Source organism: Prionailurus bengalensis, chromosome X (genome assembly GCF_016509475.1).
Source record: "Prionailurus bengalensis isolate Pbe53 chromosome X, Fcat_Pben_1.1_paternal_pri, whole genome shotgun sequence".
Classification (NCBI taxonomy): domain Eukaryota; kingdom Metazoa; phylum Chordata; class Mammalia; order Carnivora; family Felidae; genus Prionailurus; species Prionailurus bengalensis.
Genome location: NC_057361.1, coordinates 565,819 through 587,130, shown reverse-complemented (window position 1 = coordinate 587,130; position 21,312 = coordinate 565,819). Strand labels below are relative to the sequence as shown.

At 59.8% G+C, this 21,312-nt stretch overlaps 1 protein-coding gene across 1 annotated transcript in view; it reads left to right on the top strand.

Moving 5' to 3' along the window:
• LOC122477709 overlaps positions 1–9,604 on the top strand; it is a 190,889-nt gene extending 181,285 nt beyond the window's left edge. Inside the window, exons 6-7 of the mRNA XM_043571025.1 lie at positions 8,801–8,991; positions 9,365–9,604. Coding sequence (XP_043426960.1) covers positions 8,801–8,991; positions 9,365–9,604 — 431 coding nt within the window. The remainder of the gene's footprint in view (positions 1–8,800; positions 8,992–9,364) is intronic.
• Positions 9,605–21,312: the final 11,708 nt, after the last annotated feature.

The window sequence follows — 21,312 nt, the reverse complement described above, 5'->3', positions numbered from 1 at the left end:
CCAAATAGTGAATTACTGCTCCTGAAAACAGCAGCAGATGAGATTTATTTCAAGTAAAGCCGAACACACAAACGTGGCAAGACACGGTCTGAACTGGGGCTGCGAGGGACCTGGGCACAGAGCAGCCGGGAATGCAGGGACCTGGGGAGGGGGCTTCACGGAGCCCCCTCGGCCGCTCGGGGGTGTCGGGACGGCCGGTCGCCGCTTCCCGCCAAGCTCCATCCAGATCCGGGTCTGTTTCGGAGACGCAGCCACCGCAAAGGGGCCCCCCGGACGACCCGCCCTCTCTCCAACCCGCCTTCGTCCAGGGCAGGGCCTTGGAGGTCCTGAACAATCTGCTGGGCTCAGGCTTCAAAGCCGCACAGAGGACACAGTCCCCTCCCTCTGGGGCCCTTGTCCATGCCCTGCAGGGAAACGGTGCCCTTTTCCCAGAGAAACCAACTGAGAGTTGCTTCGTCAGGACCCAGCGGCCATCAAACAGCATGTGGACCAGGGGAGGGCCCACGTCCTGTGCAAAGGGCCCGACAGACAGTCCGTGGGGCTCTGGGGGCCGTGCAGCATCTGCGGGAAGCCCTCAGCCTTGCCCGGTGGCAGGAAGGCAGCCCGGGCTATCTGTCAACTCACAGGCAGGACTGGGTGCCAATAAAACTTTATCGACCATAACAAGCAGAGAGCCGGTCAGCCGGGGGCTTCGATTGGCTGAGCCCGGCCTTAGAGGCTCAATGCACAGCCCCCACTGGACAGACATCTGCCTCTGGACTGCACCCAGATATGGAGCACCCCAAACTCAGCCTCTGACCCGCACCCAGATATGGAGCACCCCAAACTCAGCCTCTGACCCGCACCCAGATATGGAGCACCCCAAACTCAGCCTCTGACCCGCACCCAGATATGGAGCACCCCAAACTCAGCCCTGGCCCCTGTCTGTACCCCTCTGCTGTGCATGGCCCCGGTGCTCGGTCTCAGAACCCCTGCCTTCCCAGGGTAGGGTGCCCCCAAGCCTCTATCAGTTTAAAAGAACATAGGCCCGGGGGCACCTGGGGGGCTCAGTCCCTTAAGCGTCTGACTCTTGGCTTCAGCTCACGGTCTGTGAGTTCAAGCCCCGCATCGGGCTCTCTGCTGACTGTATCGAGCCTGCTTGGGACCCTCCCTCTGCCCCTCCACCACTCATGCTCTGTCTCTGTCTGTCTCTTAAAAACAAATCGATGTTAAAAAAAATTTTAAAAAAAAGAAAGACCCCATTTTTGTTTTTCCAAAATGACTCAAATCTGGGAGTTAACATCACCATGATGGAACACACGATCACATTATGTTCTGTCTCGGGTTCTGCACTAAAAATACCCCGGCTGACCCTGTTTTATGATGAAGTCCGGTAATGATAAATAATGATGCACTCCCACAAGGCCGCGTGGGGGCCCTAATTGAGCCGGCTTCGTTTTAGACGCAAACGGCAGCATATAATGTGTTACCATAAATTTGGTGGCCGCGGCTGAGACGCCGGGACTGAAAACGCAGTGGTGATTACCATCGAAATGGTCCCCTCTCCATCTCTGTACCTGCCACTCGGGTTTGCTGGGAGCCTCAAACCGCACTAAAAACCAAAGTGCGTTTAAAGAGAGAGAGAGAGAGAAAGCACTGCTCTCCAAAGACGTCGGGGAGGATGCCGTGCGTACGGGCACATCCGTGGGATGCACATTGTCCCCAAAGGTCACACGCGTGAGACCAGATACAACCAGCCAAGTGGGCATTTGTGCCCAGGTCACAACCGGTCACGGGATGTATGCAGTCCAACCCACCAGCATCATCATAGACGGCTTGTATTATAAGGGGGTCCTTACATTTAAACAAACAACACAAACAACGGCTACAAAGACCTCACCATTTTGACTCTTTCTGGAAAAGTCCTTCATCATCTGCTACTGCTGACTCTGCCCTGAACTTTCTGATGTCACTCAAAGCAAAATGGCACAAAGCATTTGAAAACGTGGCGTGGCATCCTGGGGCGCCTGGGGGCTCAGTCGGTTAAGCGTCCGACTTCAGCTCACGTTATGATCTCCGTTCGTGGGTTCGAGCCCCCGCGTGGGGCTCTGTGCGGACAGCTCGGAGCCTGGAGCCTGCCTCGGATTCTGTCTCCCTCTCTTTCTGCCCCTCCCCTATTCCCACTCACTCTCTCTCTCTGTCCATATCTTAGTCAACTCTGCCTTTTCTGGTAAATCCCCCACACAGGGACCAATACAACCACAGATGTGTAACCCTTCCCAGTGCTGGGGGAAAGAGGTCCAGGTGACACTCAGGCTCGGGGACTGAGATCCACGCAGGCCTGAGGCTGGGGGTCTGAGATCCAGGCAGGGTGGAGGCTGGGAGTCTGAGATCCAGGCAGGGTGGAGGCTGGGGGTCTGAGATCCAGGCAGGGTGGAGGCTGGGAGTCTGAGATCCAGGCAGGGTGGAGGCTGGGGGTCTGAGATCCAGGCAAGGCTGAGGCTGGGAGTTGGAGGTCTAGGAGGGGCCCAGGCTGGGGGTCTGAGATCCAGGCAGGGTGGAGGCTGGGAGTCTGAGATCAATGCAGGGCCGAGGCTGGGAGTCGGAGGTCTAGGAGGGGCCCAGGCTGGGGGTCTGAGATCCAGGCAGGGCTGAGGCTGGGAGTCAGAGGTCTAGGAGGGGCCTAGGCTGGGGGTCTGAGATCCATGCAGGGCTGAGGCTGGGAGTCGGAGGTCTAGGAGGGGCCCAGGCTGGGGGTCTGAGATCCAGGTTGGGCTGAGGCTGGGAGTCAGAGGTCTAGGAGGGGCCTAGGCTGGGGGTCTGAGATCCATGCAGGGCTGAGGCTGGGAGTCGGAGGTCTAGGAAGGGCCCAGGCTGGGGGTCTGAGATCCATGCAGGGCCGAGGCTGGGAGTCAGAGGTCTAGGAGGGGCCCAGGCTGGGGGTCTGAGATCCATGCAGGGCTGAGGCTGGGCGTCTGAGATCCATGCAGGGCCAAGGCTGGGAGTCGGAGGTCTAGGAGGGGCCCAGGCTGGGGGTCTGAGATCCAGGCAGGGCTGAGGCTGGGAGTCTGAGATCCATGCAGGGCTGAGGCTGGGAGTCTGAGATCCATGCAGGGCTGAGGCTGGGAGTCTGAGATCCATGCAGGGCTGAGGCTGGGAGTCGGAGGTCTAGGAGGGGCCAAGGCTGGGGGTCTGAGATCCAGGCAGGGCTGAGGCTGGATGTCTGACATCAGGCAAGACTGAGGCTGGGAGGCTGAGGTCCAGGCAGATCTGAGGCTGGGGGTCTGAGGTCCAGGCAGGGCTGAGGCTGGGAGTGTGTGGTCCAGGTAGGGCTGAGGCTGGTTCCTCCTGGAAACTCCGTGGGAGAATCTGTTTGTCATCCTGGCCGGGAGAACAAGGCCTCCGTCTATGCCTCGCGTCTCAGGGTCTGTCCTGAGGTTTCAGGTGGATGTAAATTGTCGGGGGCGGGGGTGGGGGACACCATTCGACCCCAGATTCCTCCCTCTGCTTCCCCGGCACATAGGGCAACCTCACTCCCGGCCCCAGAGCAAAGGCCCTGCCAGTCCTGTCTGTCATTTGTGCGTGTCCTGACGTCCTTTCCCCGAGCCGGGAGCCCGCCCACCTGGCCGGTGGCATTGGAGCCTGAGTCCTCCCTCCTCGGGGCACTCGCCCTGCGCAGTGTCCCCGGCCCCGGCTGATTCCTCATCCCGAAGGAGACACAGAGACTCGGACAGGTGGGCGCCCAGACGGCCGTGCGGCCAAGCAGACCCCCCCAACTCGTGTGGCCCTGCGGCCACATGTGTGTTTCCCAAAAACAGTTTCCCAAAACTGCATTTTTTTAATCCTTACAAAAGAACAGCATTCTAAAGCTCTGCCTGGAAAGGAAACAGACGGGGAGAAGTACACGGAAGATGTCAACCGCGTGAGGCTTTCAGGAAGGACACGTAATCACCACCTGGGGTTTTTCCATATCGAACACTCGCAGGGACCACTCCTCCCCGAGGAATCCCACAGAGAATTCTTCCGGAGAAAGGACGCAGGTCTCATTACCCCGGTTTCCAAATACAATCCCACGTCCTCACAAAGCAGATACGCCCCTGGGGAGGGGATGGGGTCACTCAACCCCTCTGTGTTTATTTCCACCCTGCCTTACCCGGGGGGCATCTCCAACACCCACACGGGGCAGCCAAGCCGTTGAGAGAGAGAGAGAGAGAGAGAGACGGGGAACGAGATAAATCCTGGAGGAAGAAACCCACCCTGCTGGTTACAGACCCTGTAAATCCCACCTGTGCGGCCGGCTAGCTCAAGACCCAGGAGGTTCCGACGGGAATGTGCGAAAAGGGGAGGCGGGCGTCCTCCTCTCATCCTCCTAGCCTGGCCTTCAACTGATTAGACGAGGCCCACCCACACTGGGGAGGCCCGGCCCGCCCCTTTCATCCACTGATTCACAGGCTCCTCTCATGCATCCGCCCGCTCAGGGGCGCACCAGGATGGCATCCACCTCCGGCACCAGGGACACTGAGGCTGACCCACAGAATGAACGCCCTTGGGTGCCATGCGTGGCCGCCAGGCACGTCTGCCGGCCCCACCGTCCCGCCGCTTCTGTCTCCTCCTGCAGAACCAGGGTCTCTGGGTCGCATTTCTCACCGGCGTTGACTCGGGCCGGCTCCACTGCGCCTCCCTTCGCACACGCCACCCTGGACGCAGCGTCAGATCTGGGGTCCCCCCCCACCCCAGCAGCAGCAGCATGGGAGCCTCTCCCAAGCGTCCTGGGTGCCTTGTGCCTTGAGCTCTGTGCCTTCCACGTGTGTATCCGGGGTCCTCAACCATGTTCTCTGGCGCACAGATAACCCGCCGGCTGCGGACACGGGGACGCGCCTTGGGGAGGATTAACAAGGCAGTGTCTTTACGATGCGTCTTTGCTACTTGGGGGGCGGGGGGGAGTGAGTGGGTGCGTGGGGGTGGGCGCTGGGAGAACCACTAAATTAAACCCACAGGGTCCGCTTCCTTTTGCTTTATTAGTGTGCATCCAATAGAGTCTTTATTTTGCAAAACCTATCGACCGCACGCCGACTCGCGGATAATGGGTTCCTCCAGTCTGTTACAAGGATTAGATTATTAGCAATCAATGGAGCCCCGCGTAGCGCGGCAGCGTGTGTGATCTGGAAATAGATGCGCATCGCCCTCACGCCCCTGCGCTCTCCCACCGGAACCGGGTCCGCTTGTTTGGAGACGGCCAATTTTCCATGTCTTTGGAACCGGAGCGGAGACAGACGCCCGAGGCTGCAGATGCTCCGAGAAGCGTGCTCGGAACAGACCCCACGGCCCACGACACCTGCGCAGCCGGGCTGGGCTTTGCTTCCGGGACGTCCGTGCCAGGCCAGGGCTGGCCGCTGACCGGGGAAGCCTGCCCTGGTGCCCACTCCTTTTCTGTGGCTCCGCACCAGCCCCTGGGTGCATATGGATGGGGCACCCCGGGGAGAGGCCCGTGTCCACGAGGCAGGGGCGCCAACCCCAAAGTCCAGGAGGCGAGGGAGAGCACGCCCAGGACAGCGTGCGTCATAGGCCACCCCCCAGAGGGCGGGTCCTCTGCCTGCGTGGGGGTGGGGTCCCCAAACTGGGGTTTCCCAGGTTCCAGGAGGGAACTGTGAGCTCACACGCAGGTTCGGGAACAGCTGGGGAGCCTCAATCAGCTGGGCCCATTTATTGAGCGTCTACTATGCTCCGTGCAGTGAGAAGAAGGCAGTGGGCCCGTCCGGAAAGAGTCTTGGGGGGGGCACGGTGATCTTGAGTCGACCTTGAGACAGACCGTGTGATGTGACGGGGAGGTCCCGAGGTTGCCGCTTCCGCTGGGGGACTGGGGCGGAGGGGGGCGGAATCTCTCCAAACGTGTGGGGTGGCGCTGGGAGCCGAGTACTTTGAGGACCCTGCCTGGTCGCACCTGCTGTGAGTCCGGCTGGAGGAACCTTGAGTCGCCCACGTTCCGCCCCCCGTGAGCAGCGCCCTGTGCGCGCCGCGTGCTGGCGGGGCCGCAGCGCGGAGCAGGCTGGCACGCACGTCTGCTGACCCAGGGGTCGGGGAGGAGGCTGCGCGGTGGGGAGCCCGCGTCGCCCGCTTTCCACAGGTGCCTGTGAAGGGACAGGAAGTCTGAAGCGGCCACGACGGTTCAGTTAAGCCAAGCGCAGCACACGCGCCCCCAGGAGCGTCCCGTCTGCCACGTGAGGCCCGTGTCTTGGCTCAGGTACCGTGCGCTGCGCCCCCACCCCGGCCCCTGGAGGGGACACGTCAACCTGTGGAGGCCAGTCCCCCCCCCCCCCATGATGGCCTGCCCCGTGGGGACGCCGCCTGAGCCACTTGAAAAGCAAGCAGGACATAAATGGCAAAGCCTCATTACGACGTTGGCACCCACAATAAGCAAACCAGGCGCGTGGATGGAGGAGTTCGCCGCGCGCGGGGTCGCGGGGACCCCGCCTGGGTCCCCCTGTTGGAACCGGGTCCCCGCCTGAACCAGGATGGGAACGCCTCACCAGCACAGCACCCAGGGCGTCTGTCCGTCCATCCGTCTGTCTGCCCGGCCATCACAGCTCCCTGACCTCCCCCCACCCCATCGCCTGCCTCTTTGTTATTCAGATTCTTTCCCCTCTCCAGGCTCGGCGGGGGCCAGCGCTCGCGCGCGCGCGCGCACACGCGTCTGTCTTTAATCGATCTAATTATCAGGAAATGCACTTTGCAATCAGCCCCGAACAACACGGGCCTTATTTTCCAGCTGTTCTGGAAGGTACAGGCTTAATCTCCGTCCGTCCACATGTGCCAGCAGATGAAAGTAATTTTGTGCTCAACTGTCTATAAGTAATTAGGCTGTGATGTAAAGGGGTCTTCGAGCATCCGCTTGGAATGAGGTATACGCAGTAATTATGAGCAATCCTCTCCCTTAGTAAGATACACCTTATGCATTTTACATGAGCCCCCGTTATTAGCATAACCTGGCTATCAAAGCCCCGTGGACCCACTGTCTTCCTTTTCATGTAAGGGCCCGAAATTCCCCAGAAATATAATAATTTGGAAACAGGGATGATGGTGATTTGTTTCAGCTGTGATTTGTGGCGTTTCCTCCCTCCTTTGTCATCCGCCTGGAGAAGCCCGCCCCGCGCCCCGCGCTCGGCGTCCGGCGGGGGGCTCCTGGCCCCTCACACACGACCTCCCCGTTCCCCGGGAGCGTGCGGGAGGGGTCTCGGCCATCCCGCGTGTCACACACGCAGACCGGATGTCTTCATCTTACTGATTAGGAGGTCGGAAGAGAGCCCTGTTGAGCTGGATAAGTCACCGCGGCTGGCGGGGCCCAGGTGGCCGGCCGCGGTCTGGGGAGGTCGTGTCCCAAACCCGCAAACGCAGGCACAGGTGGTTGGCAGGGGCCGGAGGGGGGCTGCTAAGGGGGGTTTCCTCTGGCAGGATGAGAATGTTCCGGAAGCAGATACAGGTGTTGCCTGCACAGCACGGTGAATGCCCCAAAGAGCCCCGAACGGTGCCCGAGAAAAGGAGGGAGCTTATGTGAATTTGAGCTCAAATAGAGGCTAAAAGTATGCGCGGCAAACACATATGCAGCGCCTGCTGTATACCACGGTCAGGTGGTGGGCACAGAGTCGGATCCCTGCCCCCAGAGGAGGAAACCCCAGGTTGGACTGTGACATTCCCCCCGAGAAGGGTCAGGATGAGAGTGGCGGTTCCCAGCCTCACACCCGCCGGGACTAGGGACCCGGTGACCCGCACCTGTGCCCTCTGAGACCACCCTGCAGGCACCCGCATCCACCGTGCACAGGACACCGGTCCCCACCCGGATCTCTGTCAGTCCCGCCGCGGGCACCTCAGAGAACCCACGTGCACACACAGGGTGGGCGTCATAAAGAACCACATCCTTCCTGCTCCCACCGCAGCCAGTGGAACAAGGCTGGTCACCACCCCCCACCCCCCCGGAAAAGAGAGGATCCAGGAGTCCCCGCCCCGGCCTGCAGACAGGTCATCGCATGGGACACCCCACATGCCAGTGACTGCACCATCAGCCCCAAGCAGGGACCTGGGCTTCACCGAGGCACCAGCTGTGCCCCCTCCCATGCTGAGGTCCCAGCGGACACTCTCCCGCATCTGCCGAAAAGCAGGGCATCCACTTCCACCTGTCAAGGCAGCCCCCCACCCCCGCTGACCCCGCAAACAGGACACAGATTGGAGTCCGCACAGCTAACCTCTCCAAAGCACCTCATCTTCCATGAGATTCCCCCACAGTCACCTTCCCACAACCAGTCCCCTTTTCCTTATGTAGTTACCTCTCCACAAATATGTGAAAATGACACACAAGTTCCCAGGCTGACCACCTCTCTAGGTCTTTAGTTCCTTTTCTGTGAGCCTCCCCCTGACCCCTGTGCATATGTATTGAGGCTTCCCGCCCCCCCCCCCCGCCGTTTATCGCTTATCTGTTTCATTTGCAGGCCCCAGTCATAGAACCTAAGAGGATAGAGGAAAGGTGTTTTCTCTTGTGCAGAGGGCTCAGCACAATGGAAATCAATGTCTCCATCAGAAGAGGTGGGCACAGTTCTTCCAGTGAGTTTCCACATCCCCCAAGCCCACGGTGGGGGTGGGGGGTAACAAATAAATGAGTGGGAGAAGGGGCAGGGACTGGAATGAGGTGGGGGAGGGACAGGGCAGAAGGTTTTTTTTGACTTCCAAATGGGGCTGCTGAGGCCAATCAGGGTAGAGGAGACAGGATGCAGAGGAAAGGGGTACATCAAGGCACCCCCAGGCCGGGCCCCCGTGTCCGGGGTACCCCCAGCCCGGGCCCCCGTGTCCGAGGCACCCCCAGCCCGGGCCCCCGTGTCCGAGGCACTCCCAGGCTGGGCCCCCGTGTCCGAGGCACCCCCAGCCTGGGCCCCCGTGTCCGAGGCACCCCCAGCCTGGGCCCCCGTGTCCAAGGCACCCCCAGCCCGGCCTCAGCACCGGTGGGGCCTCAGCACCCCACCTGCTGTGACTGGGTCCGCTGCGAGCCCACGCCCCCAGGGACACACCGATGAACCACATCCACGCGGGGAAATGTCACTCGGCCATGAAAAGGGACAGAGCTCTTGAACCTGCTGCTGGAGCCTGAAATCACGATGCCGATGGGAGACAAGCAGGCATGCAAGGCCTCACCATGTGGCGTCCCGTTTATAACAAATTTGCACAAGAGGCAAATGCACAGACAGAAAGCCGGGCAGTGGCTGCTGGGCGCCGGGGACGGGCAGGGCAGTGACAGCCCATGGGGACGAGATCTCCTTCGTGCCCATGAGAACGTTCTGGGAGCAGCCGCGGCTGGTGGTCTAGTAAACGCATTAAATGCCTCTGACTTGTTCCCCGACAGGGGTTGCTTTTCCTTTATGGGAACAGCACGTCCGCTCCTAAACACGCACAGAAGCGCCCACACACAGGCTCCCTGAGGCCATCGGCGCTCGACACACGCGAACAGGAAACAGCACACGCCCTCGGCTCGCCGGTGTTTGGACACACGTTTCCCACGCACGGAATTCGGTTCGTGCGCTTCTCTGCTTGGAGACGGCAGTCGGCGGAGGCCGTCCGCAAGGAGGAAAAAACGAAGAAGTGAGTCGGGCTCCCTTTGCAGCGAGGAGCGATTGCCCCACACGCACAGGCTCCCGTGACCCCGACCGCACTCACCTCGACCTTGTGATAACTACTCGGGTCCTATTACCGCCATTAATCTGCCCGGGAACGGTCGCGGGGCGTAGCTCTGGTGATCGCGGGCTTGGGAAACATCCAGGTTCGTGCGGCTCAAGTGGTTAAGAGAGCTGACCCCTTAACAGCTGCAGAGAAAAGGGGAAAAACAGACATGCACGCACGGCGCGGGGAGGGGGGCGCAGACGATCACTATAGACACTTAAACCCTCCGTGGGGTCGGGCTAATCGCATCGTTGAAAATGTCCTGCAGGAGAGAGAGGTCAGAATCGCCTGTTCCTTACCTCACCGGTGCTGCGTTCCTGTCCCTGAGGATCCCGGCGTTCCTGCACAACGTCCAGATGCCCTTTGCAAGCGGATCTGAAGCCAGAAGGGCAGGAGGCGTCTTCCAGGAGACAGTGGCCTGGGCGCCCAGTGGCACGTCCCCTCTGTGGCCCCGGTGCTCGGAAGCAGGTGGGAAACAGATGATGTTGGTGACTTGGGCTCGGGTCCTGATCTCACGGCTCGTGGGTTCGAGCCCCGCGTCGGGCTCTGTGCCGACAGCTCGGAGCCTGGATCCTGCTCCGGATTCCGTGTCTCCCTCTCTCTCTGCCCCTCCCCTGCTCACTCTGTCTCTCTCTGTTTCTCCCTCTCTCTCAAATATAAATTAAGTTACTACTGCTCCTAATAATAATGAAAACAACTAAAAATCCAGACCCCCAAAATGGGGTTTCCTGGGCACCTCTTTGCTCTGTCTCTGGGAGAAAAAAAAAAAGAAACGGCATCATTCAGAATATTTTTAAGTGAAAACTGCCGTGCAGAAATTCAGTGCCGTGGACAAGGTGCGCGGAATAAACACAAAAACGTGACGTAACAGCGCTGGGAAAGCGCGCAGGCCTGGATTGAAAGCCTCAGCTTGAATTTCAAGAACGTGCGTCCCGCGAATCCGAGGGCGGGGGCGTCCCTTCTGGAGGCGGCGCTCAGGGCCTGCGGGGCATCTGCAGAGGGGACAGGCCTGCCCTTCAGGGACAGGTTCCGAGAGGCGTACGCGCCTTCCTCACTTGCCTCTGCACCGCGCACGGCGCGCGCGCGCACCCGGAGAGCCCGGATGGCGATGCGGGCATTGCGGACACCCCCAGCAGCTCGGCGTCTGAGGCCGTGGGTGGCCTCTATTCCCACCGCCCTTGTGCGCGCGCACGTGGCCTGCGGGACTCCCCAGGGGTACAGGGACTCCTTCTGAAGCCAAAACCGCGCGGGCACCCAGGATCTTCTTCCGGTGTCTGCACACCTGCGCCCTCCCAGGATGCGCTCCGGGCGCGGCACCAGGGCGCACGGCTGGACTGTCTCTGGCCTTCAGCCAGTCTGCGGAGACCCGGGTGTAGGTCTGGCGGGACTACGCCGAGGCCATGTCGCCCCCTGGCCAGGACTGTGCCTGCAGGAGAAGGTTCCGGCACACCCCACGGCCACCTGGCTCTGAGGGGCAGCATCCTGCACCAGGAGGGGCCCTGGCAATGCGGCTTTTCTCCTCGGTCTGGGTTGGGGGCCCTGAGGTTCATGACCCGATGCGTTGCCTCCCTCAGAGGCCAGCATTTCTGGGTCTCGGTCATTGGTGCCTCGGACAGCACGCGGTTGTTTGTCATACTCCTGGAGGCTGGAGGTCCGGGGTCGGGGACCAGCGGGGTCGACCAGCACCCCTTCCTCGGGCCTCCGCACAAGGCAGGGCCCAGATACACACGGGGCTGACTCTCTTGTGTCTCTTCTCATGAGGGCGCGAATCCCACGGCGGGTACCCACCCATGTGACCTTACCCCCCTGCCTGAACCCCTGCCCCAAATCCCAGGGCACCGCAGCTGACAGTGCAACGTATGAATGTGGGGAGACCCAAGCGCTGGGTCCGTGGCACCAGGGGTGCAGGAAGGGCTGGCCTTGGGTGCACGTCCTCAGAGCACCAGACAGTGGCCACGCACAGGCACAGCACCAGGGGACCCGGGGTCTCGGAGGCTGGTAACGGGATGTAGGAACAGGAGAGCTGTGGGGTATCGGCGTGCGTCTGGTCCATAATCAGGAGCCCATTTGTCACCCGTGCTTGGAAACAACACCACCAGATGGCAAGACTCGACCCGCAGCCCAGCGGGCCCCACGTGCAGCCAGGCGGATCCCACATGACCCCCGGGGGCCATTCCCCAGCGGGTGCACGGAGCCTACCCTTGGGCTAGACCCCGTGTAGGGTGACAGATAAGGAAACGGTCTGCCCTCAAGGGCCCTCCGTCTGCAAGATGACAGCTTGGTCCCTCCCCCTGGAGACAAACACAAGCAAAAATATTGGAGACATTCTTGGCCCCCCAGGTCCATCCAGGGAGGAGGGGAGGACCCCAGGCCCATCCAGGGAGGAGGGAAGGACCCCCAAGTCCATCCAGGGAGGAGGGGAGGACCCCAAGTCCATCCAGGGAGGAGGGGAGGACGCTCCAGTCCATCCAGGGAGGAGGGGAGGACGCTCCAGTCCATCCAGGGAGGAGGGGAGGACCACAAGTCCATCCAGGGAGGAGGGGAGGACCACAAGTCCATCCAGGGAGGAGGGGAGGACCCTCCGGTCCATCCAGGGAGCAGGGGAGGACCCTCCGGTCCATCCAGGGAGGAGGGGAGGAGCTTCCGGTCCATCCAGGGAGGAGGGGAGGACCCCCAGTCCATCCAGGGAGCAGGGGAGGACCCTCCGGTCCATCCAGGGAGCAGGGGAGGACCCTCCGGTCCATCCAGGGAGGAGGGGAGGAGCTTCCGGTCCATCCAGGGAGGAGGGGAGGACCCCCAGTCCATCCAGGGAGGAGGGGAGGACCCCCAAGTCCATCCAGGGAGGAGGGGAGGTCCCCCAAGTCCATCCAGGGAGGAGGGGAGGACCCCCAAGTCCATCCAGGGAGGAGGGGAGGACCCCCAAGTCCATCCAGGGAGGAAGGGAGGATGCTCCAGTCCATCCAGGGAGGAAGGGAGGACGCTCCAGTCCATCCAGGGAGGAGGGGAGGACCCCCAGTCCATCCAGGGAGGAGGGGAGGACCCCCAGTCCATCCAGGGAGGAGGGGAGGACGCTCCAGTCCATCCAGGGAGGAGGGGAGGACCCCCAGTCCATCCAGGGAGGAGGGGAGGACCCCCAGGTCCATCCAGGGAGGAGGAGCGGGCCCCCAGTCCATCCAGGGAGGAGGGGAGCACCCCCAAGTCCACCCAGGGAGGAGTGGAGCACCCACAGGTCTATCCAGGGAGGAGGGGAGGAGCCCCAGTCCATCCAGGGAGGAGGGGAGGACCCCCGGTCCATCCAGGGAGGAGCCCCTGTCCATGGGGGACTATCTCAGGTCCTGTCCTTTCCACCAACCCAATGGAGCAAGAAGTGAGCTGAGTCCCAGGGCAGCGGGGCCTCTGTCCTTGGACATCAGGAGGCCGTGTCCACAACAGAGGATCGCTGAGCTGTGTCCCAAAGGCTTCTCTCTCCTTCCCAACTGGGACAGACGCAGGGGCGGAGCCAGAGGGTGTAAGCATCCAGAAAGGCCTGAAGCATCACACAGCATTCAGGTCAAGCCAACAGCAACAACACAGCCTGAGGATAACACAGCGCTCCCACAGGGAAGTTTGGCCAAGGACAAAGTTTCCCTTTTTAGAAAAGCGTAAAGCAAGCTAGCCTATTCCTCTATATTATCCACTGATCAACATTAGTGCATCCGCCAATGGTCGGCTTTACTATTTCTACGATAAGTTATTAAATCTTCAGAGTGAAGGTTAATTGCATGTGTCTGCCTGGCGGGGCCCTTGTGGCCAAGCGTTGTTCTGAGTGTGTGTGAGACTGCTCCAGGACGAGATAAGCATTTCGGTCTGTGCGGCGAGCACGGCAGAAGGCCTTCCCCAGTGTGGGTGGGCCTCATCTAATCAGTTGAGGGTCTGAACAGAACAAACACTGATCTCGCCCAAGGAAGAGGGATTTCCACAGTCGATGGCTCCAGCTGTGACATCAGTCCTTCACTGTGTCTGCAGCCTGCTCGTCTGTGCTGCATAGACTTTGCACTTGGACTCCCACATTGCCTGAGCTGATTCCTTAAATTAAATCTGTCTCCTGGATAAAGGTATAGGAATAGGTATAGGGTTAGGGTTAGGGTTAGGGTTAGGGTTAGGGTGAGGGCTCAGGTTAGGTATAGGGCTAGGCTTAGGTATATAGGGTTAGGTATAGATAGATTGAGATAGAGAGATATAGATATATCGATATATCCCAATCCAGAAGCATATATATATATATGTGTGTGTGACCCACAACATATAGATAGATACATAGACATATGACTGATAGCTATCTAGCTAGATGATAGATAGATAGATAGATAGATATAATGGATGGGTGAATGGATGGATTCATCCATGGATGGATGGATGGATGGACCGATCACATAGGTACAGACCGATGACAGATAGGCAGGTAGGTACATGGACCATGGATGGCTAAGTGACTGCATTGGCTCTGGTGTCTGGAAACAGACTTGCACACCTCAGCGCCTCATTTCTCGGCTGTCGCACCCTCCCTGGCCATGTCCCTGCTCCCTGTGCTGATGGGCAATGACCTGCCACCAGCCACATGGGAACAGGGAAGGGATAGAACATAACTGTCTCGCCAGCAAGCTTGGCAAGAGACACAGCCCGGAGCCCGGGCCGGAAGGACCATCCGTGAACCGGGTGTGTCTCTGTCAGCCTCTTGAACAATGAGGGACCTCTCAGCCGGGGAAGATCCGTGAGCAACCCGTCTTCTTTTCCGGACCCCGCTTGGGAATGTCACTGTTTTGTTTTGTGTTTTTAAATTCCATGAAACACTTCCCTGTGAGCGAAAGGAACCACGGCGCACCTGTACGGAGAATTCGGAGCATGTTTTCAAACACACGGAGAACTCGAATCATCACCCACCACACGGGCCGGGGAGGGGAGGGGAGCGGGGCCAGGGATTCCCCTCAGCCACGGCCCCTGTTACAAAAGCAAAGGGTGAGCCCCGCGGCAGGACAGGCTCGTCTCACGGAGTCTCCCGGTGTCTGCAGGGCTGTCTCCCTCTGCTTGGAGAGGGTCCCCTACGTGGGGCCAAGCACACGTGCCCCGTGCAGATCCCATTAGAAATCAATTAATCCACGTCTGCTCAGAGACACTGCCATCATGAGGGTTTATGCACGGTGCCTGATGCATTTATAACCCCAAGTAAGGAGTCCCCCGGGACCCCGTAATGTGTAAACAGCATAAAAATGATGCTTTATTCCTGCAGGCTTGACTGGCTGCCTTAATTTAATAAATGTGTCAGCGATAACAGGGAACGCTCCGTGCACTCCTGCACCGAGTTGTCACATGGGGGGGGGGGTCATTAACCACGTACCCCGTCGGCATCTCCCTTCTGTGCCCTTTCAGACACGGCCGAGACCCGTGTGCTTATTAAATGCACATTCCTTTCTGAATACTGGAAGCACGTGCGTGGTTTTTTTTTCGTCTCCCCACCCCGGTCTGCAGAAGGAACATACATGACAATTTAGGGCATTGTTTCCTATGTATCCAGCCCCTTACAAAGGGGTCCAATCTGGCCCGGGAGGGGGGGGGGGGTGGGCTGTGCCTGACCCGGAAGTGGCAGGCCCTCTGGTCCCAACCGCCTCCCCCATCCCACCACACGACGCCAACCAGTCTGGCTCTTTCCTGCCCCAGGCCCTTTGCACGTCACGTGCTCCTCCTTCTCAGGCTGCTCTCCCTGCACACATGGCCTCCTTGTCCTCACTCCGTGTCAACTCACATGTGCCACCCTGAGCACACCCCACCTGAGCCCTGCTCGCTTCCTCTCTGTCTTCCTCCTCACAACTCCCATCTGTGCCTCAACCTGTCCCTTTCACACACTAGGTTACCCCATTCTTATGTTTCTCCGAGTTTTTGTTTTTATGGTGGCAAAATACACAGGACATAAAATTTAGCACCTTAATCATTTTCAGGTTCACGGTTCAGCGGTATTGAATGCATTCATCATGCTGTGCAAACGTCCCCACCACTGTCTCCAGAACGTTCCGTCTTCCCAAACCGAATCTCTGTCCCCGTGAAACACCAAGTCCCCTTTCGCTGTCCCCAGCCCCTGGCTCCATTTATCTACTCTCTGTCTCTATGCACGTGACTCCTCTAGGGACCCCTATATGTGGGATCACACAGGATCTGCCCTTCTGTGCCTGGCTTAGGTCACTGAGCGTCATGTCCCCAAGGTCCATCCCCATAATAGCAGGTGCACAACGTCCTTCCTTATCTTTAAGGCTGAGTCCTCCTCAACAGCATAAATATTACGGATGGACCCCATTCTCTTTTTCCGCGTGTCTGTCGACGGCCACGGGCTTGCTCCCACATCTCAGCTGTTTTGAGTCACGCAGCCGTGAACGCACATGAGATCCTGTGCGTCCGGGGCCCTGAGCCCAGCAGCCACATGCGGGAAGGCGTGTGTCCTGTGAACATTTGTTAAGTATGTTCCCAACCACTTGCCATTAATGGTTCTTGGAAGCCGCTCGGTAAGTAGCCCGAACAATCACCCCCCCCTTGAGGACATCAAGAAACCGAGGCACAGACAGGCTGAGTGACAGGATCTCGGACGTCCTCCGGAATCATGAGAGGTACAAGTCTGTCGTCTATCAGCCGTGTGGTCTCTGGGTCGTATCAACACATCTGCCCTACGTGACCAAGATGCCTCCCCAGAGTTTCAACTTCACGGGAAAAGAATGACGCTAGCTAAATGCACCTGAGCTGAGCCTGCTGGTGAACCAAGCGTGGCCCCGTCTCCAGCCCCTGCACAGCCCAGCCCTGTCCTACCCCCTCCCTGGTCCTGCCACCCCTCTGGCCAAGAAGGACAGGCACAGTCTGTGTCCCCAGGTGCCCAATCCCTTCTGCCACTTATTTTCCAGAAGAGAAGTACAGACAGACGGAAGGAAAGCGAGACAGAGAGAGAAACAGACGGGGCGGGGAGGGGGCTTCCAGGGTGGGGAGGGGCACCGCCGGGTCACGTCCTCAGAGGACAAGATGTATTTTGTAAATGCGTTATGGAAATTAGTCCTTGGCCCCAAAGACATAAATCTTAATAGTGAAATGATTTACCCCAACTCCACCACTATTAACGCTCCGTAAATTAGGGCCATAAATGCCACTCGCGTTGCCATTAGCTGAAGACAATCGCGCACGCTCCCTACCGCGCGCCCGCACAGGCGCCCGGCCCTGCTTCGTCTCCCGCGTCTCCCTTCCCGGCTGTCCATCCTCGGCCACCAGCTGGGGTACCGCCCCGACCCCGGGTGCGCGCGCAGGGGGCGGCGGGGCTCGAGTCCCGTGTAGGAAATCCTTCCCTGCGCTCCCAGGGGAAGGAAAATCATGAGTGCAAAGAGTCTCGGGCACCGGCTGGAAATCCTCACATCCGCTGCGGCTGCATCTTTGTTAACGTTCCGCCTGGCACGTCCGCCCGGACGATTGTGCGCACGGCACAATCGGAGATGCGGGGCGAGGGGTCCTCACGCGTCACCAGCCCCCCACCACTGCAGCCAATAACCCCAGCGGTCACACACGGGCCTCCGATTCCCGCGCCCCCCTCACTCGGGACCCGTTTCCTCTCCAGCGACGGTGCCGGCGTTGAGGTGCGAGGACCCCTGCGCACTGTGCCCCCCACCCCCAGTTCCCACGTTGAATCCTAACCCACAGGGGACAGCGTTTGGAGGGGGGGCTCCAGGAGGGGATGAGGCCACGAGGGTGGGGACCCCCCGTGACGGCACCACGCCCTTACAAAGTCCACCCCAGGGAGCCCCCGGCCCCTTCCACCCCGTGCGCACACGGCCAGAGGAAAAGCTACTGAGCCATCCCAGACAGCCCCTCCTGCTGCGGCCTGACGCAGCCACTGTCCCCGCCCCGTGTCGCACCTGCGCCTGATTTTGCTACATTCCCGGGCTTGTCCTCAGACCCCTGCTGCGCAACACATTTTCTCTCCGCCCCCTAAGGTGGGCACGCCGAGCGTGGTCACTCCCCAGCGCGCACAAGCCGCTCACGCCCGAAATGGCTTTTAGATTTCCCATCAGGCGAACGCCATCCTGTCTCCTGTCTGTTTCACGTCCAGCTGCGTGGAGTTCTGGGTCTGGGGGCGTCGGAGGGCGTGGCCTCATACGTCTCCGGGTCCTGGGGTCCTGCCTGGGGCCCGAGCTCGCGCTGCTTCCCCGGGAAATGTTCTCAGAAACCCCAAGCCTCTGTTTGGGTCTCAAACACTATTCCTTTCCGTGTTCTCGCCACACACACACCTCTTGTTTTTTGTTTTTTTTTTTTTGAAATTCAATTTTACCCTTTTTTGTGCCGTGGAAAATACCCTCCTTGCCTCACGTGCGAGACATACGGAATATTGCGTGTCCTTCCCACGACTCCGTTCTTAAATGGGACACCTCGACGCCAGAACATTCCGCGCCTTTCCTGCAGGCCTCTGGCTTTTCGGGGGTGGTTCTTGTGTCCATCGCGTGCGCTGGGAGACCTCAGACGTGGGGGGCTCGCGGAGGACGCAGGGAACAGTGCACAGGACAGCGGATGGGCTTCTAACGCTGCCGACAAGCGATGTGCAGCGCGCGCACTCCCGCTGGGACGCACCAGGCTCCGTGCGTGGCCTCAGGCTCCGCGCGCGCCCCAGACGGTGCGCATCGCTTTCCCCGGCGTCTTGAGCCCCCAATCCCCCGCGTCAGCCGCTTAACCGGAGACAAACGGGAGGCTGGATCTCGCCACCAGACTGGCCAGTCGTTCACAATTTCACAAAACAGGAAACAGCGTTAGCAATAATTTTCCGATGAAGTGAGCGGGTCCTGTGAGACCAGGGAGGATTTCGACCCGGGGCCCCGCCCCGAAACCCATTGGCGGTTCGGCTGAAGTTCGTTGTGTCTCTGATTCCGTGAGACGCGGCCAGACCGCCTCGCCTTAGGGCGCCAAACCCAGGAAGGCGTGTCCGGGGACATCTGTGAGCTCCTGCGTGAACAGAAGATCTTGGGGGAGATGCGAGTCTGGGCCCAAAGTGTGGGCGCTGCAGGGTCGGCCTGGCGGCCTCCAAGTTCGCTTTTTCCTTTCTGTTCAGGGAGAATTCACATAACATAAAATTAACCCCTTACCATTTTCTTTAAGGTCATTGATTTCGAGACGGAGACAGAGCTCGAGTCAGGGAGGGGCGGAGAGAGAGGAAGACAGAATCCAAAACAAGCCGGCTCCAGGCTCCGAGCCGTCAGCGCCGAGGCGGACGCGGGGCTGGAACCCTCGAACCGTGAGATCGCGAGCCGAGCCGAAGTCGGACGCTTCACCGACCGAGCCCCCCAGGCACCTCAAAGCGTTATTAGTGTTATTTTAAAGTGTATAATTTAGTGGCCTTTCACCCAGTCGCTGCGATCGGCAACCGGCATTTGCCGCGGAGAATTACAAGCGGGTGTTCAGACAGACACGGTCAGTGATGGCAGGTGCGTTCAGAACAGCCCCAAAGTGAGGACACACCAAGTGTCGGTGGACAGATGGAAGGCTGGGTAAGCAGAAGGGGCCCCTGCACACAGCGGGGTATGACTCAGCCACGGACGGGAACCTGTGACCACGTGGCTAGACCTGGATTTGCTTCTGCCCATGGGTTTCCTTTGCCGTCCGCGAGCTGTAATCTTTCCCGAATCACATCCTGGGATCTTCGAACGGGGACCCCCGACTCCTTCCGTGGCTGCCGCGCTCTCAGGGCTGAAGGCGAAAGGAAGCGGGTCCCCACGGGGACAGCAGTGAGGCGGGCACGGATCCGTGCGGTGACCCGTGGACCCCGAAAGAGGGGCGAAGCAGCAGCGATTCTGGTCCCTCAAACCTGTTATTTGAGGGGCGCCCCGGTGGCTCAGGGGGTTCCGCCTCCGACTTGGGCTCAGGTCATGATTTCGCGGTTCGTGAGTCCAACCCCTGCATCAGGCTCTGTGCTGACCGCTCGGGAGCCTGGAACCTGCTTCCGATTCTGTGTCTCCCCCTCTCTCTGCCCCTCCCCCTGTCACACTCTGTCTCTCTCTCTGTCAAAAATGAATAAACATTTTTTAAAAATGTTTAATTAAGAAAACGAATTTATTTTTTGAGAAACATAACCCATAGTAGCCCATGCTGAGTGTTTTCTTCCCATGAGCTCCTTGAATCTGGGTGAGGGCCTCGTTGTGCAGGTGGGGAGACTGAGTCACAGAGCCGCGATGCCCCACCGTGAGCAGCGGGCTTTGGACTTGAACAAAGACTCTGTGGTTGCCGCACCAGTTTGCCCGTTTGCGGGACAGGCGGCCAGGTTCCCGGTTGTGCCGTCTACACAGGGGATCCGCTGTGGGGTGGGCAGAGGCCAGGCTCACCTTTCCCGGACTCAGCCACACGCATGAGCTTGGGGGCAGAGGCACAGGCCAAACACAGCTTCTCTTTTCCTTCCTCCTACGACGTGACACGATGACAATACACAGACAGGACGCATTAGTCCGGGTGTGGCAAAGACAGGGTGAGGTGTGGACAGAGGGACAGAGAGAGAGAGGTTTATTTTAAGGAGTTGTTCCTACGCCTGTGGAGGTTGGACGGTCCCCATTGTGTCGGGTCACCCAGCACGGGGACCCAGGGACAAGCTGAGGGCACGGCCAGAGCCCAGCCACCAGCTGGACACAGAACTCCCGCTTCCTTCCTGGAGGTCAATCTTTGTCCTACGAACGCCTTCAACTGATTGGACGAGGCCCACCCACATCACGGAGGGCCACCGGCTTTACTCCAAGTCCCCCTCTTTAAACACGAATTCCGCCTTGAAAAAGCACCTTCCCTGCAACATCGAGACAGGTCAGCTCCCACGCCCGCCTCTCGTGCGGCTCCTTCTTGGAGGAAGTTGGAAACCAAGCTTTGCCCCGTTTCCCCCAACCCTCGCCACGTTCCCAGGATGAGCCGTGGGCGCTGTTACGCGGTTTACTGTAAACAGTCGCTCCTGTAATGTTCACGGCTCGAGAATCCCCCGCCCGAGGCAAGCGGGCCGCTTAGAAGGTCGCCACCAAAGGTCACCGCTCCAAGAAGGAGCCGGAATGAACATCTCTGGACCCAGAGAACGGCCCGGCCCCAGCTGTCTACACCAGCCAGCTGCCCACGGAGCGTCTGGGCTGCTCCCCAACCCGGTTCTGTGTGTCCCCGGTCAGAGCGGAGCCTCTGAGGCCCCAGATGGGGCCACCTGCGTGCAGGAGACCCCGTGTTCAGACCCCGACACACGGGGGGCCACCCTCCCTCCCTTTCCACATTCAGCCACACGCCTAAACCCCAGCCACGTGCGTCTGCAAAACCTCGTCCAGTCCTGCGCTCCAGGGAGAAAAGTAGACTCAGTTTCCCGCTTAAAAAAACAAACAAACAAACCAGCAGTTAAAAAAGAAAGCCGGTTTCTAGTGTGTGCATTCCGGCTGCCCCACGGCTGTAAATCCCCAAGTCAACGTCCTCTTCCTCCAAGGGGCGCTGCGGACGAACCCCCGCCCGCCCTCGCGCGTCTGAGGGCAGCGGCGGCCGCGATGCGACACAGGGAACGTCCCTCCGCCTTATTCAGACCTTGTCCTTGTACAGGTAAAGTGACACCAGCACCGGAAGATTAATGAGCCGCTGACC